The sequence below is a fragment of the Molossus molossus genome, unplaced genomic scaffold (assembly GCF_014108415.1).
Source record: "Molossus molossus isolate mMolMol1 unplaced genomic scaffold, mMolMol1.p scaffold_m16_p_8, whole genome shotgun sequence".
Classification (NCBI taxonomy): Eukaryota; Metazoa; Chordata; class Mammalia; order Chiroptera; family Molossidae; genus Molossus; species Molossus molossus.
In genome coordinates, this window is record NW_023425402.1 from 16905369 (window position 1) to 16921581 (window position 16213).

At 42.0% G+C, this 16213-nt stretch overlaps 1 protein-coding gene across 1 annotated transcript; it reads right to left on the reverse strand.

The window, feature by feature from the left end:
* On the reverse strand, window positions 1-11982 carry ENPP5 (ectonucleotide pyrophosphatase/phosphodiesterase family member 5). The gene is made up of 4 exons (XM_036248679.1): window positions 11823-11982; window positions 7818-8681; window positions 5242-5418; window positions 1-1197 (listed from the first exon to the last, which is right to left on the reverse strand). The coding sequence occupies exons 2-4, from the start codon at window positions 8671-8673 to the stop codon at window positions 779-781; spliced, it is 1452 nt and encodes a 483-aa protein (XP_036104572.1). The 5' UTR covers window positions 8674-8681; window positions 11823-11982; the 3' UTR covers window positions 1-778.
* Between the last annotated feature and the right edge of the window lie 4231 nt (window positions 11983-16213).

Genomic DNA, 16213 nt, shown 5'->3' on the forward strand with positions numbered 1-16213 from the left:
TTTGATGTTTAATGTAATTAATGATTTCATTTTCAAAAAAGCAAATAATTATAGAACAAAACATTCGCTAGGATGATACGCGATCTCTAATATTCAGGCCAGTGCTGGACTACAGAGGAAAGAAATGTGGATTCGTGGTGTTTTAAAAAGTCAGAGGAAAATGATGAATCAGGAAATAGTAATAATGAATTTTATGGCAGAAACAATATGTCTAGATAGAATCTGCCAGTAATTGAATCTTTTTTCATGGGAAAACAAAATGAAAACCTACGTCCTTGGGAAAGACACAGGACAAGGAATGCCGAGATTCATGCTGCTGTTAGGAATAAATCTCTCCAAAATGCAACGCACAAAGGCCTTGGTCCATCTAATTTTCAACAGCCTTCCTTTTCAACCAACTTATAAGACATAATTGTCAATAAAGTGCCTTTCACATAGAAGTACCCATTAGGAGACTAATTTAAAGTGCAACATATAAGGTACTTTAAATAGTGCAAAGTTACTAAATATATATTTATGTATGTGCCAAGTCCAAATAAAGCAGGATCTTATCCCCCCCTAGGCCAGGCCGAACAATGGAAACGCACTTCGACATTTTTAATCCTTTGCAGGCATGTGTATTTTAGTCCATCTGTGTGTGTGCAAGTGCGTGGGAAAGACTGTGCCTGGATCTGTATACAATTGCTTAATGGTCTGTGCAAATGTATGAAGGTGGTTTCCGAGAATCCGAAACCTTTAAACACTGATACAGTTACGCAACCTCCACTTCTCAGTAGCATTAGGCTTGTAACAATGGTTGAGCTATTTCAGCCTGCATATCTGGTAAGGTGGGGATCTGACTGGGAATTAAATGTTTAACAAAAACTATTAAAAAGACAACAACTAGAATGCTGCCGAGAGAGACTCCTATGAAATAAGCGTATGGCTCCTCCTGCTCGTGTTCTCCGGGTCTGACACCGCCGTGGAGACGTGGAGTGTGAGGAGCTGGTCTCGTTGCTGGCGAGCTGAGCAGGTCCTGGACGCTGCTGAGTGACCCGTTGTGTGGCAAGGCGGGGATACCGAGGAGGTGGCAGAGCAGTGGGTACAGATCTGTGGAGTTCATAGCTGCTTTTGTGAAATTCTTTCTGAAGGCAGGACCGTGGGCTAAAAATATGGGATGCATTTCTGCTAACGCGTTATCATAACCGTGGTTGCCTACTGTAAAGATAAAATGTATGTCAACGTTAGCCGACCAGAAGGCATTAACATGCAAATAATTGTTGTCCTGTGAAAGTCTGAACAAGTAAATGCATGTTACCCAATTTGACTTTTAAAACAGTCTTTTACAAAACAATCTTTGCTGTTGTCAACATCACAGTCCACTTCAGGTACTGACAAGGCAAAGCATTACACATCTGTCATTCTCTGAGGCCAACACTACCTTAAGCAGCAGATGGGGAGGGTAACGAGCAACATAGAGCCAAGTCAAGGGAAAACGAAATGGATTTTTTTTGGTGGCAGGTAAACTATTTGTTAGGTACCTACTATGTTCTAATGATTTCTCTAAAGATTCTAAAGATACAAGATAAAGGTGCTCTTAGTCATGAAGACAATACCTTCATAATTACTAACAAAAGGAGAAAAACAATCAAGTAAAACAAAAGACACCCCAAATAATCAAACCTCTAGTTATAGTTACAATTCGCTCCTGAAAAATAAAGGCAGGACTTGAGGGTAAAATCTTGACTTCCACGGGTTCTGCTCAGGATCCAGCTGAACACCGTGTGCCTCAGTGTGGATACAAGTCGAGTAAAAACTTGAGGAGTCTTCTGACTTAGCAAGTGATACAAAATTGGAGGCTGAAAACTCCTGCATAACAAAAGCTACATTTTATTTTATTTTATTTTTGTGGGAATGGCATTGTGATTTTTTATTTTATTTTTTTATTACAGTTTGCATTTGACACTTTTTTGTATTAGTTGCAAGTGTGTAGCACAGCAGCTAGACATTCATATAGGTTACATGAAACGAACCCTCTGATAATTCAAGTGCCTACTAGGCACCATAAGTTATTACAATATCGTTGACTATATTTTCTATAATAAAAGCTGCATTTTAAAGGCATGTGTGCTAAGCATGGAATCAGGGTGCAAAGGTAAAGGAGCTACTGGTGGTAAGATGGCCACGTAAGAAAACTGAGGACAATGGCTAGCAAATCAGTCTCCTGTACCCACACTGCTACAGGGAAATATGTAACAGGAACACAACATTGAAAAAAAATCCTAAATCAATGTCTCTGAGAGTCACAAAGTGACCCCTAGTCATCTCCTCAAAGCAATTCCAAGTCTGCCTGGCCAGACTGAGCAAAAGAAGTCTTTCTAAAGTCCCTAATTCTCTTGTGTTTATTTAAGTAAAAACAATGCTGGATTTATGAAATCATCTGGAATTATTTGACAGGGTACTAAGCTATTCTACTGAATTAACTGATAACATCAACACTGGGAAATCGACCGTTATAGAATTTGTAATTGATTGCATAATTGTTCTGTTCATTTCTATAAGAAGCTGGGACCTAGACTCTCAGTCTTGAAGGCAAAGGTGATTCTCTCATAGCCCACCTTTTACTAGAAAATCAGATTTGACATGAAATCATTACGACTTATAAAACCTTTCCCATTATTAGGGACTTTGGTTTGTAGTGGTAGCTCCTACCATAAATGCTCGCTCCCGTAGATAATATTTAATAATGGATACCAAAGGGGAGTAGTTCTTCAATTTAAATGTGCCTAGGACTCCTGGGGGGATGTGAAAACACACACTGCTGGGCTCTACCCTCACAGCTTCTAATCCAGGGAGTCTGGGTTGGACCCAAGAATCTGCATTTCTAACAAGTTCCCAGGTGAGTAGGCTGCTGCTGGTCCTGGTAACACACTTTGAAAACTTGTGCTTTAATCTCCGGTGGAACTCAGGCTGAGAAGAACTGTAGTAGTCAATATTTAGTTACTTTGTTGAATAAATGAACATAATGTAATATAAATAGGAGCATTATTAAGGTTTTCTATCAAAAATAGGTGTGACCAATCTACTGTGCAATTGTAGTTCGCCAAAACAAATTTCAATTCAGTCCTATAATTCATGTTAACTGTGAAGTTTTGATCAACTCTTCTAATATGAGAGCTAATGGCACAGTTCATGAAAATCTGAACATATAAAGGTGGCAATTATTCTCATGGCCAAAGGAATTATTTATTTTTTACCCTCACCTGAGGACATTTTTGCATTTACCTTCAGATAGAGCGGGAGGGAGAGAGGGAGGAAGAGAGAGAGAGAAACATCGATGTGAGAGAGACACACTGAGTGGTTGCCACCCACACGACCCCAACTGGGGCCGGGAACAAACTGCAACTGAGGTACGTGCCCTTAGCGGGAACCAAAACCCAGGAATCTCAGGTCCACAGGTCGAAGCTCTAACCACTGAGCCAAACCGGCCAGGGCCAAAGGAATTATTTTTAAAGGTCTTAATATGGGTCCCCTCATGTGTTTAAACATGGTTTACAGATCATTATCTGTATGGAAAACCAGTTTTAAGAACCAGAAACCACGTACCTGTTTAAATGACATATGGCATGTAATCTGTCACTATGAATTATGTGTACATTACCAGTGCCACTGACAGGCAACCATTTTTCTTCTCCTCCATAAGCACGACAGGAACCTAATTCTGCCTCAAGGGACATTTTTGTGCATCTCTCATATACATCAAGGACCAACACCCAAAAAAAACACTTTTAGTTTGACACAATGTGGTCCCTTCAACATTCAAGGAACGGAGTAGAAACCAACCCCAGCGAACTGATAACTGATCAGGAGTGTGTGTTCCTATCTAATTCAGCCAGGAAGCCATGCCAGGTAGTCCAGTAGAGGGGCTTAAACATGGCAACTAGTTATTAAAGTGCTGAAGAGCTGAGAAGCAAACATGGGATGACGAGGTTATCCGGGGGACTGGCCACAGTGGGAACCTCCTACAGGCCCAGGGCTGGAAACACACAGGAAGAGGTGGCTGGTTTAACAGAGCCCAAAAGCCAGGGCTACTTAGTAAGAGCTGAGGCCACAGAGACAGTTGTCCAGAGGGGGCTGGGATCACAGAGGAAGTGAAGCGGTTATTAGAGACACAGCCTGAGGCAGACAGTAGGAAACAAAAACCTGGCTTCTCCCTTTGCCCTGGCTTCCAAACTCCTACAGGGTATTCCGTTGGCCAAACCTCACCAGAACCAGTTCGCAAAGAAGCCTGGGGAAGTTAGTCTGTAGGGGTCAGTCACTGATGATACAAAGTAGAAGCATGGAGTTTGAGAGCAAATATGCAAACGAGAGACGCAATAAACATGAGTAAAATCCTTTGGGTGACTCTTCCATTTGGCTACCTTGTTAAAAGCGATATAAGAAGAGAAAATCACACAATAAGGGTGGTGGAGAGTGCCTTATTTTATATGCTTGAATTTTAAGTGGAAGTTCCATTATATTCTAAATTTATTCAGTGGCAATATCTCCAAAATCTTAGCACCAGGTATTAGGAAAACACATCTTGATATATTATTTTCCATGACACATTCACTTCTTTTTGGAAATGATTTCAAGGTATAAAGCAAAGCTGGCCTATATTTGGAAGCGCCATAAGGGGAAAAAACAAAAAGCAAAACCAGAAAACTAGAAAGCTGACAATTGCAAAAAAAAAAAATTGAGTTTAAATTCTAATTAAATCAGGTCCTGGCCAATAGCTCAGTTGGGTTGAGCGTCATCCCAATATGCTAAGGATGTAGGTTCCATCCCCGGTTAGGACACATACAAGAGTCACCAATGAATGCATAAATAAGTGGAACAACAAATTGATCTCCATCTCTCTCTCTCTGCTCCCCACTTCCTCTCTCTCTCTCTCAAATCAATAAAAAAATCTAATGAAATCAGAATATAAAACAGATACAGAAAGTAATTCAATTTCTAAATTTCAGTTACGTTTTTTTCAGGAACATAATGGTTATAATTTGTATTATAGGTCACTGCATATTTTTGGTCTGGCTTCAAGAGAAGTAAATGTTTCACTTTTAGGAGGTTACCTCTTTTTAAAGCCCCAAGGATCTTTATTTTGCTATTAATGTATAACACTAGCCAGTTACTCAATCAATCAATAAACTACTGTGTTATCCATTGCGTCCACCTTAGCAAACAGTGAGGCAGAATGGGAAGAGACGACTGTAACATACTCACACATAAAGTCAGCTGACTTATTCTGAAGAATAGACCACCCTTCGTCAGCCACTGCAATAATCGGCTGGATTCGATTGTTGTATTTGTAATGCCATCTTTCTGGAATCTCTTCTTTTTTGTAAACAGTCAGATTAGGATGAGCATGAGCTAGTGCCTCATAGACTTCATCAAATTTCCCTATAAGAGAGGGAGAAGGAGAGGCACTCAGAATAAACCACTCACCGCTACAATCAAAGAAACATTGCCGGCAACAGAGGTCAGTCAATGCAGACACCCTACTGAGGTCAACGCCAGCACGCTGCACACCATGAAATCACACCGCACGCTTTAGCATCCCATCTCCCTGGAGGAGTCTTAGGAGTGCAAACTGAGAAAGAATTCATCTTCTGTTCTAAGTAAATTCACCTTCAATGATTGAGAAATCGTTTTATAGAACCTGAAATCTCTAATGTGAGATTTCTTCATAATTTAAACACACACACAAATATTGCATGTAATACTGCAATACCCACGGTGCAGAAGTAAAGACTCCCCAGGGAAGAAGTAAGGTGAGTGGAGGGTGGAGGTTGGGAAGGGCCAGGCTGGAGGTGGAAAGCAGGCTGTAAAGTGGAAAAGTTCTTTAAAACCCTGGAGATCCTGCAAAAGTCCTCCCTGTAACATCACATGCAGTAGTCACTCTTCTTGTTTTTCAAGTCCATTTGGTAGGGGTTCCTCCCTGCCCCCAACACCGGGCAAGGCATACTGCTTCTACAGGGAAAACGGAAAGGTTAATGCGATTTTCTGAAACAACAAACTTGCTATCTTATACGGAGTTGGCTGAAAAGTGTGTGTGTGGTCACTGCTTCCTATGATCCTCTTGGTGAGGAACACCACCCTCATTTGTGCAGTCCACAGCTCTTCAAAATCTGTTCTTTCCTTCGATACCTAGACGGAGCTTCGGAGCTGGTAACTCAGAAGTCAGACGAGTTGGCCTGAGTCTTGTTCTGTCCTTACGTTGTGATCTGGGGACGTAATACCAGGCGACAGGGCTGATGTGCGGCTTCGAAACAGGACTTGTTATTACTTCCCCTACTTAGAATTAAGACAATGAAATCTCAGGTGGACCAAAGCTTTCTCTTTCCCACACCCCACTGCTTCCCTACTAAGCGGGCCCTGAGGAGCTATGGAGGCTTTGGGGCTCCTAAGAAACCAGTCGTTTTCTATCGTTCCGTCTCAGTCTTCAGAGAAGGGGCTATAACTTTCATCATATGCAATGATTCCAAAGTGGTTAAATCTGCCTGCCATAAATATACAGGGAGCATCAATTGCAATTTTCTAGGAAAAAGGGAAAAATTAGACTCCAAGTGATACCGTCAGGTTGGTATGAGAAAATAACAAAATACTCTGTTAGCGACTGACAGCTGTCAGAGGGCAGGGGTGGGATTCTGGGTGAGAGGGGTGATGGGATTAAGCAAAGAAAAAACCCTCAAGATACAGACAAGAGCAGGGTGATTACCAGAGGGAGGGGGAGTAGGGGGAGGTAGAGGAGGGTAAAGGGGGGATAAACGGTAATGGAAGGAGACTTGACTTGGGCTGGTGAACACACCATAGACATACAAGGTATTACAGAATTGTACCTGAAACGTATATAATGTCATTAACCAACGTCACCCCAATAATTTCAATAAATCCTGTATGCAAAGAAAACCCCCAAATCCTGTGAGCATATTTTCCAGGAGTAGCTCGGACTTCCAGGTAAACACCTGCAGACGACACCACTGACAGAATCCAGAAAAGAACCAGCTCCAAGAGGTAAGGGCATCTCTGATGAACTTAAGACAACCAAGAGCTCATTGTAATAGTAAAATCCACACTTCTGAGAAGGCTCTGGATGACATCTTACGAACATGGGATGCATGAAGAGGTATGACCTGCCTCTGCCCTACCCTACACCAACCCTCACATCCTATGACAAAAGTTTCCATCATGAACATGCATTGATTTGACAGGATACAGGCACAGAGGCTACCCAGTTCGGGAAGCCATGGCTTTGGAAATTATTCCCCGTGGGCTCCTTATTTGGCAGCAAATAAAGTGTGCTTTGTGTGGCAACCCCTCTTGGTGTAATGTCTGGTACCTTGCTCGCCAAGAAGCGAACCCAGGTTTGCTTCAGTAAAAACAACAACAGCAACACCAGTTGGTTGGGCGTCATCCCATGCAGCAGGAGGCTGCCAGTTCAATCCCCAGGCAGGGCACATGCCCGGCTTTTGAGCTCTGTTCCCTTGTAGGGGGCATGCAGGGGGCAACTGATCAGTGTTTTACTCTCGCATTGATGTTTCTCTTTCTATCTCCCTCTCCTTTCCTCTGTCTCTAAAAAAACCCCAAAAAAACCAAAAAATAAAATCAAGAGTCTGTATATAATTCATGCCTTTAAAACAGAAAAGAGACTTTGTTTTTTCAGAGTCAAAGGATTAAATTGCAGAATATTACCATGACACAGGCAAGCACACTTTCCAGGCCCAGACACAGAAATTCCCCACTCAGTTGCACTGGGCGCAAGCAGACCTGGTCTCAGACCAACACTCCGTCAGACTCACCTTCTTTGGGCAAGATGGCTGCTACTGGAGATTGGTCAATCAGGATATAGTGGTCTTTATCCAGATACTGGTCAAGTTCTATTACCTTCTCCTCAGAACACTGGGTCATGCCGTGATCACTTGTGATAATTAGGTTCAGAGTGTCCCACAACTTGGCCTCTTTCAGCCTCTGTATCAGATACCCTAACTTGTTGTCAATATCTGAAATGACAGGCCCCATGAGTGGACTGTCGGGTCCCAAACGGTGGCCCATGTCGTCAGGGTCTTCCCAATAGAGAAGACCAAGGTGGATGGGCTCTTTCGCTGTGAACCATTCGATGATTTTGGCAACTCTATCTTCAAAGGAAACGGACTCATTGTAAAGCATGTAGTGAGTAGGAAAGCTCTCGTGTATTTTCACATCTGATCCGGGCCACATGGCGGCCCCACTGGCACGTCCGGCCCTCTGATTGGTGATCCATATCGGTATCGCGTCTTCCCAAAACTCAGAATCATAAATATTCATGTCCTCCAAGGAGAAGGATTTGTTCAGAATAGGATCAAACATGTCATTTGCAACAATCCCATGATTCTCTGCAAACAGGCCAGTCACCAAAGTATAATGGTTAGGGTAGGTCTTCGTAATAAAGATGTTAGTAACTTGCTTCACATGAACACCAGATTTCATAACATAATGAAAATGGGGTGTTGGAACTCTATATAAGTAATCCCAACGGAATCCATCAAATGAAACTAGTAGAACCTTTTGCTGCTCTGGTTGGAGAGAAAGGGTAACTGAAAGTGTTAATGCAGCAAGTTTGAAGGCCACCCAGAGGAGTCTCGAAGTCATTTTCAAGGGACTTGAGCAGTTCAGCATAAGATGATCTGTATAAAAAAAATAGAGAAGTTAATAACATATAGAACATAATTTTGTTTTGTATACTTTATCCAAAACTGAGTAACCCCAGTTATATCATAAATCGCAGCCTGGAAGGATTATGTCGTAGAACTCCATTTTAAACAAGACATCTGGGGCTATCTGCATAATAAAGCTAAGACGTTTAGTTGCATTAGAAACAGTTTTACTTTCCAAGAATTTATCAAAAATCAAAACACTTCTCAAAGGAGTTATTTAAATAGCTTCCCACATATCATTTTAAAATATGATATAATTTACATACAACTTCTCAGAAACATTTTCAGGTTGACCCAGATTCTGACAAATACCTGTGAACATACTTATCACGGTCAGACCTACTATAGGAAACTAGCAACAAGAATGTACCACTGGCAAATCCAATAACAATGCTTTAAAAAAAAATGTGTGTATATATACATACATATATATTTTTTTTTCAAAGCCAAAGGCAGCCTGGCTGGGTAGCTCAATTGGTTAAAGCATCATTCCAATACACATGGTTGCAAGTTTGATCCCTGGTCAGGGCACATACAATATTCAACTAATGAATGCATAAATAAGTAGAATAACAAATTGGTGTCTCTCTCTCTCTCTCTCTCTCTCTTTCTCCCCCTCAAATCAATAAGGAAATTAAAATTTTCTTTTTACAAATCCAAAACTTTATGTTTGGTTTATCGTGGTTGGAGATGTTACTAGAAAGAGGAGAAAATACATTAACTTGGTTTCTTGAAGAGACATAAAATTTGTGACATTCAAATATATTTTAAAATGTAATCTGCATTCATTTATTAATAATCAAATCATTCTTTATACTAAACAATTAGATTCTGAACTAGGCTTAAAGAGAAATATATTTTTAGTAGATATTTCCGTATTTGTTTTATTTATTTAGTAGGTATTTCCTTGTTTTATTTTTCTCTTTATTTTTTTCCCATCACCATTTATTCCCCCTATACCCTCTTCCATCTCCACTCCCCACCTCCCGCAATCACCACACTGTTGTCCATGTCCATGAGTTCTTTTTTCTTTTCTCTTTTGCTCAATCCCTCCTCCCCCCATCACCCCTCACCAGAGCTGTCTGCCTGCTGAGTCTGCTCTATTTTGCTTGATAGTCTAGTTTGTTCATTAAATTTCACATGTGAATAAAATCATATTGTACTTGTCTTTCTCTGACTGGCTTATTTCACTCAGCATAATGCTCTCCAGGTTCAACCATGATGTCACAAAGGGTAAAGTTTTCTTCCTTTTTATTTTATGGCAGAGTAGTATTCCATTGTGTGAATGTAGCACAGCGTTTTTATCCACTCATCTACTGATGGACACTTGGACTGCTTCCAAATCTTGGCTATTGTAAACAACACTGCAATGAACATAGGAGTGCATATATTCTTTCAAATTAGTGTTTCTTTCAGGTTCCTTCAGATAGATATATTCCCAAAAGTGGAATCACTGGTTATAAGGTAGGTCAATTTTGAATTTTTTGAGGTAACTCCATACTGCTTTCCACAGTGGCTGCAGCAGTCTGCATTCCCACCAAGGTTCCCTTTTCTCCACATCCTGCGGGTACTTGTTGTTTGTTGATTTATTGATGATAGCCATTCTGACAGGTGTGAGGTGATATTTCATTGTGGCTTTAATTGGCATTTCTCTGATGACTGAACATCTTTTCATAAATCGACTGGCCATCTGTACATCCTTTTTGGAGAAGTGTCTATTTAGATGTTGGCTTTCCAAATGTCAAAATTTGTTAACATTTAATCTTATTAGTGATATGTGTAGAAAAGACACCTGATTAAATAATCTCTCTGGACCAAGGTTGTTAGTTTGTTTTTTTTTTAATCTGCATATATTTCTAAAAAGCTTTTATTCTACTCAAGAAAGCTAGTAAGAGGCACTACAAATAGATACATATGTAAATTTTGTCAGTTCTCATTTGGCTTGCAAATCAAGCAAGGATCTTTTTCTCTCCTTTTCTTGTTCATTCTTCCATGAAGGTATTTATAAGCCCACCAAAAATTAGATTTAACCATACTTTGTGCCAATAAATCTCTTGAATTCAGCTTTGACATCTTCCTAATGAGAATACACTGAAGACATTTTTAAATTTCAAAAACAGACCCTGTCTTACCTTGCTATATTATAACTATGGGTAAATAAAAACCGCTTGGCATACTGGCTTTGCTTTTAGATGCGATAATTCTATTTTGTTTGTTTTTTAAGCATGATTTTACCATACATAGAACTAAATTAGTTAAACTGAAATTGTCTTACATATTGGTCTCCAGATAATGATGCAAAGTTAAATTTAAAAACTATTTCTCAAATGGCAATAGTGTTTCCAATTATGGAAAGGACATTAAAAATAAGTTCCAATAAGCAACTGCAAATATATTTACTAACATGTGGATGAGGCCGGTGGTTCCTTCCTCTTTCTCCCTTTTCTATCACTTTCCCAACACAAGGAAGGCTAATATAAACCAAATTTAATTTAAGCCTAAAAAAACCAAAATCACCTACACGAAACACGTGCTTTTCCTTTAAGTACATTCATTCAGCAACTGTGGTAGGCAGTAAAGCACTGCTTCCCCGGGACAAAGGAAAACAAAGGCTAAGTGTTGTCTAAAGCTCTGGAATGTTTGGTGAGCAGAACCACTATTATCTCCTCTCTGACAGAGCAATAAACAGAGGTGGGGGTGGAATGAACACAATCTCAGATTTCTTTCTTTTTCATGCTCAAAATGCTGCACCGTGCGGCGGAACCCTAGCTCTGGGTCCAGATTTCCCTGGGCTACTTTCCAGTTCCTCCAACCCTCCAACCCTTCCCACTCCCCAACCCGCCACAGCCTTGGAAATCTGGAGGTGAGCGGCGCCAAGAAACGCGAAGAAAAGGGAAAGTGGAGGAAGAGTAGGTGTGTAGAGGGCAAATCGACGTCGAGAAAGGGGTGATGCATCGCCCCCCCCTCCCGCCCCACAGGCATTCCATCCCAGCACTGGGAAGGATCGGGGCGTAGGTACCGTACGCCCACCGAGGCCGGCAGGTGCCCCAACGTGGGCTGTGTGTGTGCAGTGGAACTGGGGAGTCGTTTGGGGGGTCCCTGGACTCTTACCTTCGCAGGGTTCCGGTTAGTCCAAATCGACTTGGGGCAGCGGGAGGCAGGATCTGGAGAGGGTCTCCCTTCCGTGGAGCTGGGGCAATAGCGGGGAGGTGGCTGGAGGGAGGGGACCCCTTGAACCACCACGCAACCTCGGCGCGGAGCACCTGACCGACACCGCTTCTACGCCGCAGGCCCCGCCTCGTGGCTTTCATTGGCTTCGGTAGAGATTGTTACGCTGGCGGGCTCCTGGGAGTGGCTGAGCCGCTTGTCAATCAGCGGGCTGCCAGGGTTTGGAGGTCGGTCGGAGGGGGCGGGAGCCAGCTGGGAGGCCGGTGGGGCAGGGAAGCGGACACCCCCGGAGCCTGGCGCCCCTGAGGTCTGCCCTTTGCTTGGCACCGAACCTCTCCGTGGAGCGCCTTTCCTGGGCCGGCGTAGTGCTGTCTCAGCGATGCGGAGAGCTTCTGCGCTCCCCCAGGGCTTTGCGTGCCCTAACACTGTTTTTGTTAAAATCGACTTGTATTCTCTTATCTGTTCCCTTATGTTGTTGTTCTTTCCTCGTCACAAATTGGTTAGTGACGCTGTACCCTGGGCTTTGTTCTGAGGAACACTGCAGCATGTCCATAGGACGTTGACAATTTATTTTTATTAGGTGGTGGTGTTACCTGCTTTAACCTCACAAAAATGTAATTTAAAATGGTTTATTTTTTATTTTTTATTTTTTTGAGGTTTGATCTACCATTTTTTTTTATTGATTAATTTTTGTTACAAATGATTCTCCTTTTTCCCCCCACTGATTCCCCCCTCCCCCTTCCCTCCCTGCCCCTTCCCCAGGTTGTTGTCCATGTCCACTGTTCATGCATACATGCATATAAGTTCTGTGGTTCATCCCTCTCTCACCTCCCCACTCCTTAGGGGATTGTCCTCAAACTGTTATGTTCATTATATTCCACAAATCAGTGAGATCATATGAAATTTGTCTTTCTCTGTTTGGCTTGTTTCACTTAGGATGATACTTTCCAGGTCCCTCCATGTAGTCTCAAAGGATAAGAGATCTTTCTTTCTTACCGCTGCGTAGTACTCCATTGTGTATATGTACCACAGCTTTTTAATTTTAAACCAGCCTCAATGTTTGTTGTCCCGGTTTTGGTAATATGGGAGGAGCGGCAATAGCGAGGCACCTGAGAATGAACACATTCAACCAGGCTGGGTTCAGGCCGGGTTAGTTGGCACAAGGATTGGTGGGGACAACTACTCTGATCACTGCACCTGGGCTCCTGACTCTGTTTCTAGCTTTGTTTCCAAATAAGCAGCAAAGCTGTGAACTTCAGGTCCTATTTCGCTTTTAGGAAGCCTTCGTTGGCCTGGTTTCTTCTGCTCTCTTACTGGAGATGAATTAATTTTTCAAGGTTTTTGGTAATCGATGGTATTTTTAGGCTGGTGGGAGTGTGGTGGGCACGTGCACAAGTTTGCCAATTTGGTGCCAACTATAATTTACCATAAATTATAGCAGTGACTTCGAGCTCCCCTGAAAGGATTTGCTCATCTACACAATTCCCAGGCCTAATTCTGACCACCCTGCAATGGGCAATAATGTCTGCTTGGTTGTCACAATTGAAGTTTCAGCATCTAATCAGCCCATAAAACAGACTGCAAAACCAGTGGCTTTGGCTCCTCCGTCTTGCGTTCCTGTTTCCTGTCTGGTATTCTGTAGCTGTAAAATGCATAGACAGTCCTGTAGATATTTAGTTGAATGAGACAAACATTTGGTCATCGATTTTTCTCTTTCTCTCTACTTATAGAGCGGAGGGTCCCTACCCCATCGTCTCCCTTCTGATTGTGTCATACCAGCCCGAAGGGCATCAGGGTGCTCTGCTGGGGCCTTTTATTTGTAGCAACTTGAGTTTATGGTTTTCTAAACGTGGGGTGGAGATTACAACGGAGACTGGTTTCTGTGTTTAGCCAGACACAGGACAATGAAGCTGTACAGGTTGTTCCAAGTCCCCAAAGCCCTGTCCTTTGAAATTACTCAAACTTGGAACGGGCGGTCCAACATTATAAGTCCTTCACCCCCCAAACAGGTCAACCCTATGTTCTCCCCAAACACCCAAAGAACAGCTTATGCTGATTAGAGAATAGAAGTAGGGAAAAACGGGCCTTTTATACGGGTTGCTGAACATTATTGGCCTCTGTTGAGATGACATTCTGCCCTGCTCTGCAAACTTTTTATGGTGGGCATGATTGTATTCTCCAGCTACCCCTGTGAAGTAGGGTGGTATAGCTGTTAACCATAGTACACAACTCGGAACATGACTCATGAGGGGTTCAGTGAGTGCCAGACACACTTTCCATCTCCATATAATGATATTCAGTGTTCAACTGGTAGGCTTGTTATACAACTTATGTTCCAAATTGGGGGAGGGGGTGTGTGGCTTAAATATTATAGATAGAGGAATGATAGTAAAAAATGGAATCCTGCTCTGGCCAGTTTGGCTCAGCGGTTGGAACACTGGCCCGTGGACCAGAGTCATGGGTTCGATTCTGGTCAAGGGCACATACCTCGCTTCAGTTCGGTCCCGGGCCCTGGTCAGGGTCCTGCAGGAGGCAACCAATCAATGTCTCTCTCTCTCTCTTCCTCCCACTCTCTCTGAAAATAAATGGAAAAATTACCTCAGGTGAGGATTTTTAAAAAGGCAGGAATCCTGTTTACTCTGTACCAGCCCTCCTGTCCCACCTGTTGCTTCATTTTCTGTCCAATTGCAGTAACTACCTAGCAAATCATGGTAGCATAAGCCACAGTCTGATATTAACTATTGCTATTTCTTTAATTTATATTATTGAATTAATATAATCATCACTGAGTTGGCAATATCTTTCTGAATAATGAAATGACAGAAGAATTAACTTCTTTTATGGATTTTGGGGTGGGGATGGGGGTTTCTCTGCCCCCATCCCCACCCTAAATAGGGCTATGTTCTTTTCTTCTTCAGACTGGAAACTACACAGCAAAGAAACAATACTTCCTGAAATATAATCTGTTCTTTATGAACTAGCCAAGACTTTTCAAAACTGGTCTATACGCCATGATAGGAAAAATGAACACATGATTTTAAAATTTAAAAAATATGTAAGATTTTAATACATTATACAACTAAACTAAAAGAAAATCTATCTCTTAATCCTTTATAGAACATTCTGCAAAATGTGGATCTCACGTATTCAACAGCCACAGGTTAGGAACCACTCTTGTTCTGGTCTGACCTTAATCCCTGATAAATAGCTGGACTTTACTAATTTGGACTCACAGAAGAAGTTCAGTGAAAAGATGAATTATAGATTGGTCAAAGACTTAGTCCAAGTATTTTTATGTCTATTAGTAGTTTAGGCTGCTAATGACACATTCGTACTAATTAGAACTATATTTTTACATAAGAAATTATGCTTTTATCCTCGAAAAGCTTTAGGAAAGTCAAAGATAACCTTATATATTTCTTTGTATTATTGTATTTTGTAAATTGTGCCATAGTGTATTATTTTGCTAGGACAACTATAACAAACTACCATAAACTGGATGGCTTACAACACGTGTTCTCTCACAGCCTTGGGGGCTAGAAGGCTGAAATCAAGATGTGGGTGGGGTCACACTCTCTCCAGAGGCTCTGAGGAAGCATCCTCCTGTTCTCCTGGCATCTGGAAGTTTCTGGTGTCCTTGGCTTGCTGCCGCATAGCTCTAACGTGTACCTGCATCATCACAGGAGTTTCTCCCCTCTGTCTCTGTCTTCACGTGGCTTCCATCAGTCATTGGCACGAAGTCCCACTTTAATCCAGCAGGACCTCATCTACACGTAACTGATTACATCTGCAATGACCCTGCCTCCAAATAAGGTCACATCCTGGGGTTCCAGGTGAATGTGAATTTTCAAGCCAGGGCACATAGCCAGCAGAATGTTTCATTTTATAGCTCGCCCTAGATCAAAAGTTCACGAATTGCTGTGTTGTTAAAATAGCTCAAATCAAGGAAACTGACAACACCTACTGCCGATGGGAATATGGAACAAGCGCCACTATCATACATTGCTGGTGGGAATGAAATAGCTACTTTGGAAAACAGTTTGCAAGTTTCTCATAAAGTTAAATATTTACTTATTGTGCAAGCCAGGAGTTCCACTCCCAGGTATTTAGCCAAGAGAAATGAGAAAGATATTCTCTCAAAAACTTCTAAGCAATTTTTTTTTTCTTTTTTCTTTATTGATCTCAGAGAGAAAGGAAGGGAGATGAGAGAGAACATTGATTGGCTGCCTCCCGCGTGACTCCCACTGGGACCAGGCCCACAACCTGGGCATGTGCCCTGACCAGGAATCGAACCAGCGACCTCTTGGTGCATGGGTCGACACTCAACCACTGAG